At 39.5% G+C, this 13364-nt stretch overlaps 1 protein-coding gene across 7 annotated transcripts in view; it reads left to right on the top strand.

The window, feature by feature from the left end:
• Positions 1 to 10634: 10634 nt before the first annotated feature.
• Positions 10635 to 13364, top strand: part of LOC134225938 (liver carboxylesterase 1F-like) — a 31472-nt gene continuing 28742 nt past the window's right edge. Inside the window, exons 1-2 of one of the 7 annotated variants that reach the window (XM_062706391.1) lie at positions 10635 to 10737; positions 11667 to 11844. Coding sequence is in view for 1 of the 7 variants with exons in the window: in XM_062706385.1 (XP_062562369.1) it covers positions 11388 to 11397; positions 11667 to 11844 (188 nt within the window). In the remaining 6 variants the exon portion in view is untranslated. Of the gene's footprint in view, positions 11398 to 11572; positions 11845 to 13364 lie in introns of all 7 variants that reach the window. The other 6 variants (XM_062706387.1, XM_062706386.1, XM_062706385.1 and 3 more) reach the window with 6 other exon arrangements.

Below are 13364 nucleotides of genomic sequence, written 5' to 3'. Positions count from 1 at the left end.
TTCAATTCGGCTGGTGCAGGCACGTTGAAATACGACAGGAAGAACTACAGGTCAAACTCCTCCAAAGATACCGCTCTCTAGAGGAGATCGTAGCTCTGGGGACTACTATGGCCGAGTCCTCAGAACAATCAATGAAGTTTCAATACAAGCCAAAGACCGAATCTCACGACATTAATGCTATCTTACATCGCGACCAAAATAGGCAATTGCCGAACGCCAGGTTCAATTATCGAGGAACGAATTCGAGCTATAATGGAAGAATCAGAAAAGGAAAAAGGCAAAGATTACGTTTTTTACGCTATGGGCAAAAACGAATTCGTTTTCAGAGTCGGAGGTGTCGAAATACCGATGAATATCGATTCAGGAGCGGCTGCGAACATCATCACTAAAGAAGTTTGGGAACAGCTAAAGGAAGCAGAGGTAGATGTCCTGGAAATGTCCACGAAAGTCGATCGCAACCTTATTGCGTATGCTTCAACCGAACCAATGAAAACGTGTAGGATGTTCAAAGCTGTGATAGAAGTTGGCCATCACAAGACGTCAGCGAATTTCTGGTTCTTAAGGTTCTTAAAATCGGGTTTAATGTCGACGCAATACAACCAAAGCAACTCAAACCATTCCCCAAATTCCGTGGTGTGATGGTGGAAATCCCAATTGACGAAAACGTACAGCCGATGCAACAACCATATCGCCGGCCGCCAATTGCTATTGAGGAGAAAATTGAACACAAACTCCGCTCTTTGCTTGAACAGGACATAATTGAACAGGTAAATGGGCCTTCTCCCTGGATTTCTCCCATGGTTCCAGTAACGAAAGAATCTGGTGATAACCGCCTATGCATTGACATGAAGCAAGCAAATCAAGCAGTATTACGAGAAACACATCCCTTGCCCCTTGTTGATGAGCTGCTGGGATCCGTCGACGGAGCTGTCCGGTTTTCGAAGATCGACATTCGTGAGGCCTACCATCAGATCGAGATATCAGAACGATCGAGACCAATAACGGCATTTATTACAAAATATGGGCTATTCAGGTAGATTTATCTAGATATTTCAGTTATTCAGTTATAAAATAAGAAATAAAGGGAAGTTTTATATCATATGATTATTTTTATTTATATTCCTTCTTTGATGTATATAGATATAAACGGCTCATGTTTGTGATAAGCTGTGCGCCAGAGCTGTTCCAGAAAGTTATGGAATAAATCTTGGCAGGTCTTGAAGGCGTGATAGTGTATCTTGACGATATTGTCGTCTACGGTAGCTCGAGGGATGAACATAACAAAACGTTGGCTGCACTTCTTGAAAGGCTGGCAGAGTATGATATCCTCCTCAACGAAGAGAAATGTGTATATGATGTCGATAGCTTGGAGTTTTTGGGTCACGAAAGGCGTTCGCCCAACGGAAAGCAGAATCGCTGCTATTCAAAAGTTTCGGGAACCAGAAAATTTATCTGAATTGCGCAGTTTTTAGGACTCATTTGTTATGTAGGACGTTTTGTACCAGATTTGGCCGCTCGGACGGCTCCATTGAGAGAATTACTTCGGGCGGAAGTTCCATTCAAATGGACTCCAACAGAGAGTAGGGCGTTCCTAGATATAAAAGAGGAAATCAGCAAAATTGAATATCTCGGATTTTTCAACCGTAAAGACAGTACTAAGCTGATCGCAGACGCCAGTCCAAATGGACTTGGGGCGGTACTACTGCAAGAAGATTCTTTCGGACATACTAGAGTGATTGCATATGCTAGTAAAGCCCTATCTGATTTGGAGAAAAAGTATTTTCAGACAGAGCGCGAAGCTCTTGCACTAGTGTGGGCAGTTGATAAGTTTAAACTGTATTTGCAAGGGAAGCGGTTCACTTTGCTAACAGACTGCAAAGCGTTGAAATTTTTGTTCAATCCCAAATCGAAACCCTGTGCTAGGATTGAACGATGGGTTCTCCAACTACAGTCTTATAAATACGACGTCGAACATATACCGGAAACGGCCAATATAGCTGACGTGATCTCCCGGCTTTCAACAGACAGATCATCACCCAGGACATTTGACGAATCGGCTGAAAAGTATATTCGTAGTGTTGTGGAAAGCGCGAAGTGCGCTGTACACTTGTATCCTCCCTTGGGCCTCCCGAACCTCTCAAACGAACTAGAATGCCAGACAAACCGTGGAACGATATTGCTATCAACTTCATGGGACCTTTGCCATCCAGCCATAACTTATTGGTTATGGTAGATTACTTTAGTCGGTTTACAGAGGTAGTCGTTATGAAGCAGATAACTGCTAATCGAACGGTTCAAGTACTACATGAAACGTTTGGCCGTTTTGGAGTACCGGAATCTATCAGGGCGGATAACGATCCGCAGTTCGTTAGCGGTGAGTTCAAATCTTATTGCAAAGAATTGAATTGCGAAACACAACACCATACTGGCCACAGGCAAACGGCGAGGTGGAACGTGCAAACAGAACTATACTGAAACACCTAAAAATCAGCCAAGAAACAAACAATTCTGATTGGATCTGGGATTTGCGAACGTTCCTGTTGATGTATAATTCAACCCCCCATGCAACTACAGGGGTCGCCCCTTCAATATTGATGTTTGGACGCGTACTACGAGACAAGCTGCCAACGTTTCAAGAGAAGCTAGACCGTCCAAATGAAGAAGAAATTCGCGATCGTGACTGGGCTCAGAAACTAAGTGGTTCAAAATATGCCGACAACCGTCGAAACGCTAAGCCATCTAAATTGAAAGAGGGAGACATTGTCGTGGCGAAGAGAATGATCAAAGAGAACAAGCTCTCTTCAACTTTCGCACCGGAAGAATTCGAAATCGTCAAGCTATGTGGCACGGATGCTACTTTACGTTCAATGCAATCGAAACGCGAGGTTCATCGGAATGTAGGACATTTGAAACCAGTTGAAACTTCAACACCGACTCAGACATTGGAAATTTCAGACGGAAACGCAGAAGGACATAATCATCCCGATAACCTATTGCCACCCTCGGACAGACCAACACGCTCTACACGAAAACCCTCATACTTGAGTGAATACATAATTGAAGAAGTTCTCGACGATAAAGTGTAAGGGGGATAAAAGCATTGGGATAACTCGAATAGGCCTTTTATATAGAAATAATAATATAAGACAAGAAGTCTAGTAACACTGCTGCATGTAGAGAACGGCGGGAGTTGGTGCAGAGGTCGAGCGCGTGCGGGTGGCTAATAAAGCGTTGTAATCCTCGTCAGTAATATTTTTGTTATTGTAAATCCTTATTCCGAATCCTACACAGATCATCTCTTCACTACTATTCAATTGCATCTAAGTGAGCAATTATGTCAGATGAACAATATCTTACAATTAAAATGCATTTAGAGATGATCGATATATTTAAATCTATTGCGCGTAAATTTGCGCAACAGCCGCCTTGCAACTTAATGTCCATTAAGCACTGTTAACTGTGTGGTTTATAAGCCAAGTTATCATTTTCGCATTCGTATATCATGAGGCTTACACAATAATACATTTATGCCCAGGGAAGTCGAGAGACACCTTCAGCATGGTCTTGATTTGTAGTCGCGCTTCATACCGCACGGCTAAGGAAGACCTCTTACTTAAATCAACAATCTTTTTTATCTTTAACAGAACTGTCTAGATATTGTTTAATAGTAATTACTCCATCTTTGAAAATTTCTCATTCTTCGACTTTGATTGATGAGATGAGTGATTTGATTCTACTTGAAGTTAAATGCATTTCACAAATTCTTCACTTGTTCTTGATCAACCTTTTGTCCTTTTCGAGTCTTTCGACCTTTTGTCCTTTCGACCTTTTGCCATAGATTCATTACGGAAATCAGTATTGCTGAGATCCACCTTTCTGGCCTGAGTGATTTTTGTCAAGCGATTGCAATGTGTCTTAAGGGTAGGCAGCACAGTACGCTGGTACTGCCTTCGAATGACATTTCGTAGACCGATCAATTCCTGGGGGAGTGTATCAATGGTTAGGGTGTTTCTTACCTGTTGACTCGTAATTACCTGTTGTTCAGAGCTCAGGGAGGGCGCCTCTTGGATGGCGTGGAGCTGCTCGTCGATTTCTTCAGGTGTGGCCAGATGTCGCTGGTAGTCGATGCCGTCGTCCACGCATATTTGGGATCAGCCTCAGTCGATCTGATAATAGTGTCGCCGGGACTACCGATGCCAACCTACCGCTACCACCGGGTAGTGTTCTGAGATGAGCTCCTGGCAGACGATCGGCTGCGAGATGTGGTCGCTTTTTGTGCTGTACAAGCCTATTGTCGAATAGTCCGATAGATAGGACCAACTCAGTCGAGTGGGAGATTCGTGTAGTGGCCTTCCTGTCTATCGTTGCTCCAGATGGTTTCGTTTCTATTGTAGCGGCTGTTTCCCCAGGTTTGATGGTTGGCCACCGGCAATTATGTTCTGACCGCCTTCGCGTTAGCTAGACGATGTCTCTCCGAAGGGTGGCCGATAAATCATCGCCGGCTTTGACTTAGGTTGGGCAGTAAGCCGCGATGAGCGTGATTGTGCCAACAGCAGTGGTAACTTCGACAGCGATGGCCTCCATGACACTCAGCTGGAAGCTTGGCAGCAGGCAGGGATTGAACTTATCATTTCATTATCATTTAGTATTCAGCCAATAACTCATTCCAGAGACGGAATTCCAAAAAGTGTTGTATGGCGGACTTCTAGCGCTGATTCTCCTCTACAACTTTGTTTATGGGTACTGTTGCGCTATGTTAGACATAGAGCAATGTACCCTTAGACAAAATTGTAGAGGGGAATCAGCGCTAGAAGTCCGCCATACAACACTTTTTGGAATTCCGTCTCTGGAATGAGTTATTGGCTGAATACTAAATGATAATGAAATGATAAGTTCAATCCCTGGCAGCAGGCGACAGTTAATGTGACGAACGATCTTGCGCACGGTCACTGGCTTCTGTCCGCCACTTTCGAATACTGTTTGGAGCTCCTCCTCCTTCATGTCGTGGAGTTTTTGCTGCAAAGCCGGCTTCGATCTGGGATACGTGTGGACTTCGAGAAAATCCACGACGGATTGATGGTGGTCCTTTTGTACCGGCATCACTTTCACGACCTCGCTGCAGAGCCAAAATGTACCTTTTAGCCCCTTAGTGATCTGGTGGTGAATTTGGTGAATTTTCGGGCGCAAATCCGGCGGATTACCCTTCACAAACACCGGCGGGCACTTCTTCTTCCGCTCTGGTTGCACCTGCAGCAGCTGAAATTGCTGCTTCTTGCGCTTCTTCGGCGAGTTGCCGGCGTCGTCGATTGGCAACGACGAATATATGTTGCTCTGCAAAAGCTGCTAGCAGGGGTTACCCACGCCACCAAGTGCATTACGTTTCAGCATAGACCTGTGCGCCGCCGCGCCACGCCGGTTTTACTCGCGCCGCTGCCGCCGACGATTTTGGGTCGGCGCGCCGCCGATCATAGTTTTGCCACGCCGGTGATTAATCGCCATAAAAAAAAATCAATTAATCGAGTCGAGCCAAGCACGAGACACTGAAAACGGCCAAATTATTGAGGTCGAATCGAAATACGTATCTGTGAAGAAATACAGCGTGGTAGAGTTAATTGGAATTGTACTAAACTAGTCTTATGGAAGTTCATTAATGTTGTTAAGGTGGATCTCGTCAAAATTCAATTTCAAATCTACCTCAAGCGATGGTGTCTCTAAGTCGGTTTAGTGACATACATTGTCTTGGTTAATTAATAGGTTGGTTGATTAGTTTGAGAGTTTGAATGAGGCTCTATCTAGTACAATAATACATAAATTGTTAAACTAATCTTTGGAATGCGTTAAGCCAAGGCCTCATTTAATCGGGCACCTAAACTTGTAGGTGACTCGCAAAATGGGTTTGTTGTGGGGCCTGGATACATGCCCAAAGCGTCCCCATTCTTAAAGGATCTGGCATTGGTGCAGGAAAATTATTGCAGGTAAGAAATTTCAAGTCAAGTTGACAATATTTATTTTTTTATTTATTTAAATCAAAAATATTTCTTTGTTTTAAGATTTGTGCTATTAGGACAGTTGGCTTATAAGGCAAACTGATTTAGCAAAATAATTAAATCCCAACTGTGAATGCTTTACCGATTTTTTTTGTTCCGACTCCCGAGTAAGTAATTTATATTTTGAAATCAATTTCTGAATATAACTGAAAAAACCACTTGCTGAGTATCAGCAAAGCAAATATTGCTGAGCAAACATTACGAGCATCAGTTAAACACGCCTTTTATTTTATTATTCACAGCTATTGTAACCCTGGGGTGTTGTCGCCTCGCTGCATAGTATCTAGTTAAATTATTTAGTTAAAACGTCAGGTCTTTTCAAACATTACGAAAATTTAATTTAATTGTCTTGAAATTATTTAATACTGTATTGTGAAATTTCTGGAATCTCTGAGAATATTCGAAAAAGTATCGTTTAAACATTCATTTATGAATTTCTTCGAAAAATACTCCGGAAATTAGTTCGGAAATAAGTCAAGAAATATATTTGATAATTCCTCCAGATATTTCTCCGAAAAGTTTCTTTTAAAAAACCTTAGAAGATTATTTTAGGGATTCTTCCTAAAATTTGTTTGGGTATTCCTTCGGAGATTCCTTACAAAATTTCTCCGAAAATTCCTTAAGAATTTTCATTACAGATTTCTTTCAAAATCCTTTACGAATTTCCTTCGGAAATTGCTGAAGGGATGCTTTCGGATTTTGTTCTACGAATTCCTACAATCTCATTCGGAGACTCCTTGAGGAATTCCTTTGGATGTGAAAATTCCTCAAGGAATTCCTTAACAAATTCCATTCGTTCTTTTGAGAATTTCTTCGGAATTTTTTTGAGAATTTCTTCGGAAATTCTTCCTTTTGAAATTGTTTCGGCATTTATTTCATGAATCACTGGAAAAAGTTATTCAAGATTTCCATAAGGAATTCATTCAAAATTTCAGAACTTCTTCCAGCAATTCCTTTAAAACATTCTTCGGGAATTCTTCCGGAACTTCCTGCAGGAATTTCTTCGAAAATGTCTTCATTTTTTCTAAAGTATTTGTTTGTTTGTTGCTTATTTTTGGATTTTTTTTTCGAAAATTTAATAAGTAACTACATCGGAAACAGCTTCATTTTTAATAAATTACAAAGGATCTCCTGGAAGATCTTCCGAAAAAAAAAATCTGGAGAAATATCCGAAGGAAATCTCGGAGGTTTTACGAATAATCTTTTAAAGAAGTCCATGGAGGAATATCCGAATGAATTCCGGGCGGTATTTTTTATTATTTAATTATTTTTATTATTTTATTTATTAGTGTAGGAATTTTCAAATAAACTTTTGAAGGGAGAACCTGAATGGATTTTCAAAATTAATTCCTAACGGAACTTCTAAAAGATTTTTTGAAGGTAAAATACTTTCCTTAGGAATTTGTAGAGGAATCGATAAAGGTATTTTTGAAGGATTTTATGATGGAATTTCCGAAGGAATTCTCAAAGGAAGCTACGAAGAAAATCCTAAAAGAATTTCAGAGAAAATGCCTACTGTATTTTTTATTTGTAATTCCTAGGTTTCTCCAAGAATTCCTTTGGAATTTTACTCAGTAATTTATTCGCAATTTCCTCCAGAGATTCCTTCGAAGATTCGTCCAGGAATTCCTTAGGAAATTGCTTCTACAAAAACTCCTCCGTAAACGAATTCCAGAAAGTTCTTCGGGAATTCTTCCGGACATTCCTTAAAATTTACCTCAGGGATTACGTCAGAAATTCCTCCACGTATTCCTTTGTTTAAGAAACCCTTAGGAAATTCGTTAAGGTTCGTTCTTTTGGAAATTCCTTTACAAATTTATTAGGAAATTGCTTTAGGAATTGCTTCATAAAATCCGTTAGGAATTCTTTCGTAATTCCCTTAGACATTTCTTCGGATATACCTTCCGAAAATCATACGCAAATTTCTTTTGAAATATCGACGGAAAATATTTTAGACTTCCCTTAAAAATTCCTTCAGAAATTCATTTACAGATTCCTTCGGAGTCATTGAAAGTTTGCTTAGGAATTTCTTCGGAAATTAATACGTAGGATTATTTTAGGAATTCCGTTGGATTTTTTTAGAAAAAAAACGTTGGAAATTTTATAGAAATTCCTCTAGGAATTTCTTAGTAATTTCTTTGACAACTTTTCCAGAAATTCCCATATGAATACTTATAGAACTACCTTAAACAATTCCTTGGGAATTTCTACGGGTAATCCTTTGAAATATCTTTGCTAACTTTAGGAAGAAGTTCTTGGACATTTTCCTCAATAATTCCGTCACAACATTCTCCATTGCTTTTGATTTTTTTTCGGGAATCTCTTTAGAAATTAATTCAAAGAAATATCTTCGGAAATTGCTCTTGGGAACCATTCGGAAATTCTTCTAGGAATTCCCTAGAACATTTTTTCGAAATTTACTAAAACGATTCTTTCTGATTTTTCTGGGGGAATTCCTTCCTTGTAAACTATTTTTGAAGTCGGTTCTACCGGGAAAATTATAAAATACCTATACATATAATAAGCAATTTCTGCTTGCCCAAACCTTTGTTCCTTATGACGAATAAACGAGTCTACATTAAGCAAGGTTTTTTATTTCCTTGGTGTGATTTATGGGAAGTGAGTCGTGGGATCAATAGTGGAGTTGGCCAAGTTCGGAAGAAGTATTTTACACTAAGTTCTTTCGAAAATTCATTAAAAAAAATTGCCAGAAATGTCTTTATAAACTCTTTTCGCTATTCTCTCGGAGAGTTTTACAAAGGAATTTCTAATGAACCTTAGAAAAAAATCGTAGTTTCCTCCGAATCCCTTCAGGAACTCCACCAAGAACTTTTTTGGCATATTTTACCAACTTTTGAAGAAAACATTCAATTTGGTTGGTCATCGTGCCCCAGTCTTACTCAGCCAGAACTGATTTTAGTTATGTTAATCATCTATTGGGATTTGTGCATACAAGAACGCGAGGTGGGGAGTAAACTGTCCATTGTGGTTGTCATTAGTGGACTCCATCGTGAATGCCCTTACAGGATCCAAGGGTCCCAGCAGGTGAATGAAGTAGCACTGCAAATTTTCTAAATATACTAGATATGCAGCCGCTCAAACATTACCCAATTGTATATGTAACTCAAAGAATAGTAGATATATTGAGAAGTAAATCGACTGGAGTTTATCAAAATCCTGAATTGGGAAAACTTTTGGAAAAAAATATTAATAAATTAGTCCCATGACACCGAAATCTAGTTCTCAATACTGTTCAAGGGTTACGAAAAGTGAAGCAGGATTCGTTGTTAAAGTTTTAATTTAGATAGCATCTTGAGATCAGGTATTTATTAGTGTCGCTGGTAGTTTACTATGGAATGTGCTGTTTGATGATCAACAAACATGGAATATTTCAATTTTAATCCACTGAAGTCAATTTTTATACGGGCGATTTGTACGGTGTGAATCAAAACCACATGAATTCAAAAATCCGCATTAAAATTGTTTTTTTTGCCATTGATTTTTTCATCCACGCCGTGACGCCGCCGCCGCCGGGGCAAAAGTGACCACTACGCCGCCGCCGCTGATTATATGACCGGCGCACAGGTCTATTTCAGCACCTTTCCCGAGTTGGCCCCTGAGTTACCCATGACGAGTCCGGGAGAAAATTACACCAACGTGACGAAGCGAGAACGTAAACACAGCGATCTAACGAGAAAAAAACACTTTACCAAAATGTGCCAGCAAAAAGCACGTTCGTACGCGCTGCACAAACTGGATACGAGATGTCCCACTATTATCATCTCCAAGCCAGAGAATATGTGTTCCAAATTTAGTGAAAATCGGTCAAGGGGTTCAGAAGTTATGCTGGAGCATACATACATTGAATTTTTTTTTAGATTAACGTGAATTTCTAGAAATAAAAATGCGAAATTGCAGTTCAATTTGATTTGAAATTTTACGAAACCAATCGGAAACTTTATTTCCCAAACGATGAGTTTTGTTCACTCTGAAATCTCAAAAGAAAATCTCTATTTGGAATACCCTTAGTAGGTAGTACGTAGCACTTTCTTTTAGAAACTATCCTTCCAGCATTCTCGAAATCTCGTATCCGTACTACCACCAACCTATTTGACGTTAATTGATTAATTATGAACGACGGTACGACCTATTAAAGTGTCATGAAAAATCCAAAGTTAGTACGATTTCTCACTACAATGCGTCTCAAAATTTATTCGTAGGTCGTAAGTAAGTATGTAGAATGATTTCCAAATTTCTAGAACTACAACAACGAAGTTCTTGATACATATTTGTTCGCTACTGTATTTACTTTAGTTCTAGTTACCATACACTGATTTGCACGTGAATAATTTCGTAACATAGATGTGTGCATCACAACTCCCCTTCCATTATTCCCGCTTTAAACACCCACATGTCGTTCTTCACTGAACCCCACTTGCATCATTTTAACTATCCCATACCTGCCTCCGGTACACAATAACATAACATTATAAACTAAAAAAAAGCTGCTGATCTTCACCGGTTGGTTGACTTTTCCCGTGTGGCCACCGAGACCGGAATTTTCAGTTCAGTTCTGATTTGGTAGTTGTGACGAGTGGTTGAACGGTTTTCCTCGTAGATCGCGTGTAGACCAGTTGAACGGTTTTCAGATCAATCCAATTTATTGCTAAGCCATTAGGTCTTCTCTAAGGTGTGGGGGCGTTTCGGTTAGCGTGACCTTGGTGCCGAAGAAAATGTTTGTTTTGCCAACGGAAGAGTACTTCTTCGTTTTCGCCTTCTTGTACCATTGATTTGGGTGATGGTGGTTATGGCACAGACAATGGCAACGGCCAAACAAACGCGCTGAAGATGCACCAGACCGGAAACGAAGGGCAATGTTTAAATAGAGTGTGCTGTTTTTTCAAGTTCCCATGAGAATACACGTGTCGGTCGTGTGAAAATGTTTGCTAAAAGTTTCAAAGAATTCTAAATGAACGAAATTCTGAAAGTGATGGTGCGTTGTGACCAGAGGAAATCGAAAACTATTTCGACACTACGCAACAATTGATTCGACGATTGTGCAAAGGTTAATTAGTGACGGATTGGTGCTCATCAGAAAATATCTCTTCCGCAAATTTCAAACGGTTTTCCCCCGGATAACGAACAAAACAAAAAAAAAGTATCTGAAGCTTAATGAAACAACCCTGAAAATCCGCTAAAAAATGTTGATTGGTCATTTCGATTGGCGATAGATCGCCAAGCTTAGTGGCTTCGGATGACGACGCGCAATTTTCCACCCGCACGTTCAATACAATCGCCACAGCTTCAACAACAAGCATCATAACGACGACCACAACATATATGTTTCGTAGTAATGTGAAAATAATCCATAAATACGATTTATTTAGCTCTGATCTGCGTTAATTATATAGCAGAACGCTTTTATTCAGTATTAGAAAACCAAAAAAAAAAATCTTTTCTTGATGGTCTAATTGGTATTAAAACTTTGAATTGGTGACATATCACGTATTTTGCATATTTTATAGTTTTTAATGTTTCCTATTTACTATGGAACGATTATTATGCTGCCTCAAAACGAGGAAATAGTGCTCTAGAATACGAAATTTCCATTCAAACCAGAACATAGCACCAGTGCGGACCAGAACAAAACAAAAAACGGAATAGAACACAGATCACTGATCCATTCATTCGCCACAGCCAACCGAACCTGCGGACCTGGAAAAAGTGAAAAGTGTGGTGTGTGTGCCGCCCGGCGAAGCGAAGCACGAGCTCAGACTCATCAGCAGCTACGCTATAGGTGAGTGAATGGAAAAACGCGCCAATTAGGCACTTAAAAGCGTAAAACAGGGGTGATGTGGATGGCTATAGTGCGGACGAGATAGATAAGTCCAATGGTCGAATTTTAAACTCTGATATGTACGGTTGGTTTCACGTTGAAAATATACTCTAGTGTCGTCCATATTAATCAGAATAAACTTGTCTGCAAATAGTGGAAAAGAACAATTGATTCGTCTGGGCCTTGACGTTCTGAAAACAACAGAAAACAGACGCATTATACTCTACTTTTAGTAAACATTTTTTTTTTTTATCTATCAAAATTAGTTTTGAGCAAGCAAAACTTCAAAATCTTAAAGCTTATTAAAGAAATTGATAGCATTAGTCTAACTACATTTTTTATGTTGTTGCCTCGAATAAAAAGGAAAAAATATTCGTAATCCCAATTTTAAGAAAGAAGACAAAAACTGAATTAGACTGAATTAGTAATCAATTTAATTGTGTTGGCTTTCCAAGATTTCGATTCAGCACCGGAAGGCCAATGTTCACTTCAAATCATTAGAGAATCGTATGTTCGTGGTTTGGACAAGGATTCCTGAAAGTGTAGACCCACATCTAAAGATCATAAAAGGATCATAGAAGTGCGTAGCAATTCTTGCAGATTTCTGGATTTCATTTGCTACTACAGATTGTTGAAAGTGCTCAAGAGCAGCTGCTAGCCAAAATAATTCATGGTAAAAAAAACCTGGCATGTACTTAATCCAATCTTATAAACATTATTAAAGTTCATGAACTCATGGGTTCGTAAACTATGTTTGCAATATGTTTAAACATTCATTTTAATGTTACTAACTTAGCATAGGGACTAAAAAGTTTGAAAAAAAATTAAATTCGTGGTATTTTTGGTGAAATTCTTAAAAAATTTCCGGAGGGATTTCTGAAGGAAAACTTTATACTTTGTGAGAAATTCGTAGGAGAACCTAGGGAAATTCCCTAACGAGCTTTAGGGGAATTTCCGCGAATTTTCGGAGAAGCTCGTGAATAATTTCTGGGGAATTTCGAGGGAATTTACGGAATACCTCCGTAGGAATTCTAGGGGAATTCTGGACAAACTTCAGCGTAGAGGTGTGCGCCGGTCCGAAAATCTTCGGCGGCGGCGTTTGTCAGAATTTTGGTCGGCGGCGGCGTGGAGATTTTTAGCGTTTGTTTTTAAAAGTTTTTTTTTTTTGGATGTTTTCAAGACTTCAACGGGAGAATCTTTCGCATTTCGTCGGAAAAATCTGATGAACTCTCGAAAATTCTCTGAGCTTCTCCAAAATATTAATTTGAAAACTATTTCGGACTTTCAATGGCAATTACTTTGAAGTTTTGATAATTCTTTTGAATTTCCAAGGAAGCACTTTGGAATTTACTATGTTCTGAGCACTCATATGCAATTATGTACATTATGTGAAAGATATTGATTTGAAAAATGTATTGGAGGTAACCGCTTTCCCTTCGATGGGACTCAAACCCACGACCCTCAGTACGAACTTCGTGGGT

This window comes from Armigeres subalbatus, chromosome 3 (assembly GCF_024139115.2).
Source record: "Armigeres subalbatus isolate Guangzhou_Male chromosome 3, GZ_Asu_2, whole genome shotgun sequence".
Lineage (NCBI taxonomy): Eukaryota > Metazoa > Arthropoda > Insecta > Diptera > Culicidae > Armigeres > Armigeres subalbatus.
This window is presented reverse-complemented; position numbering and strand designations above follow the sequence as displayed.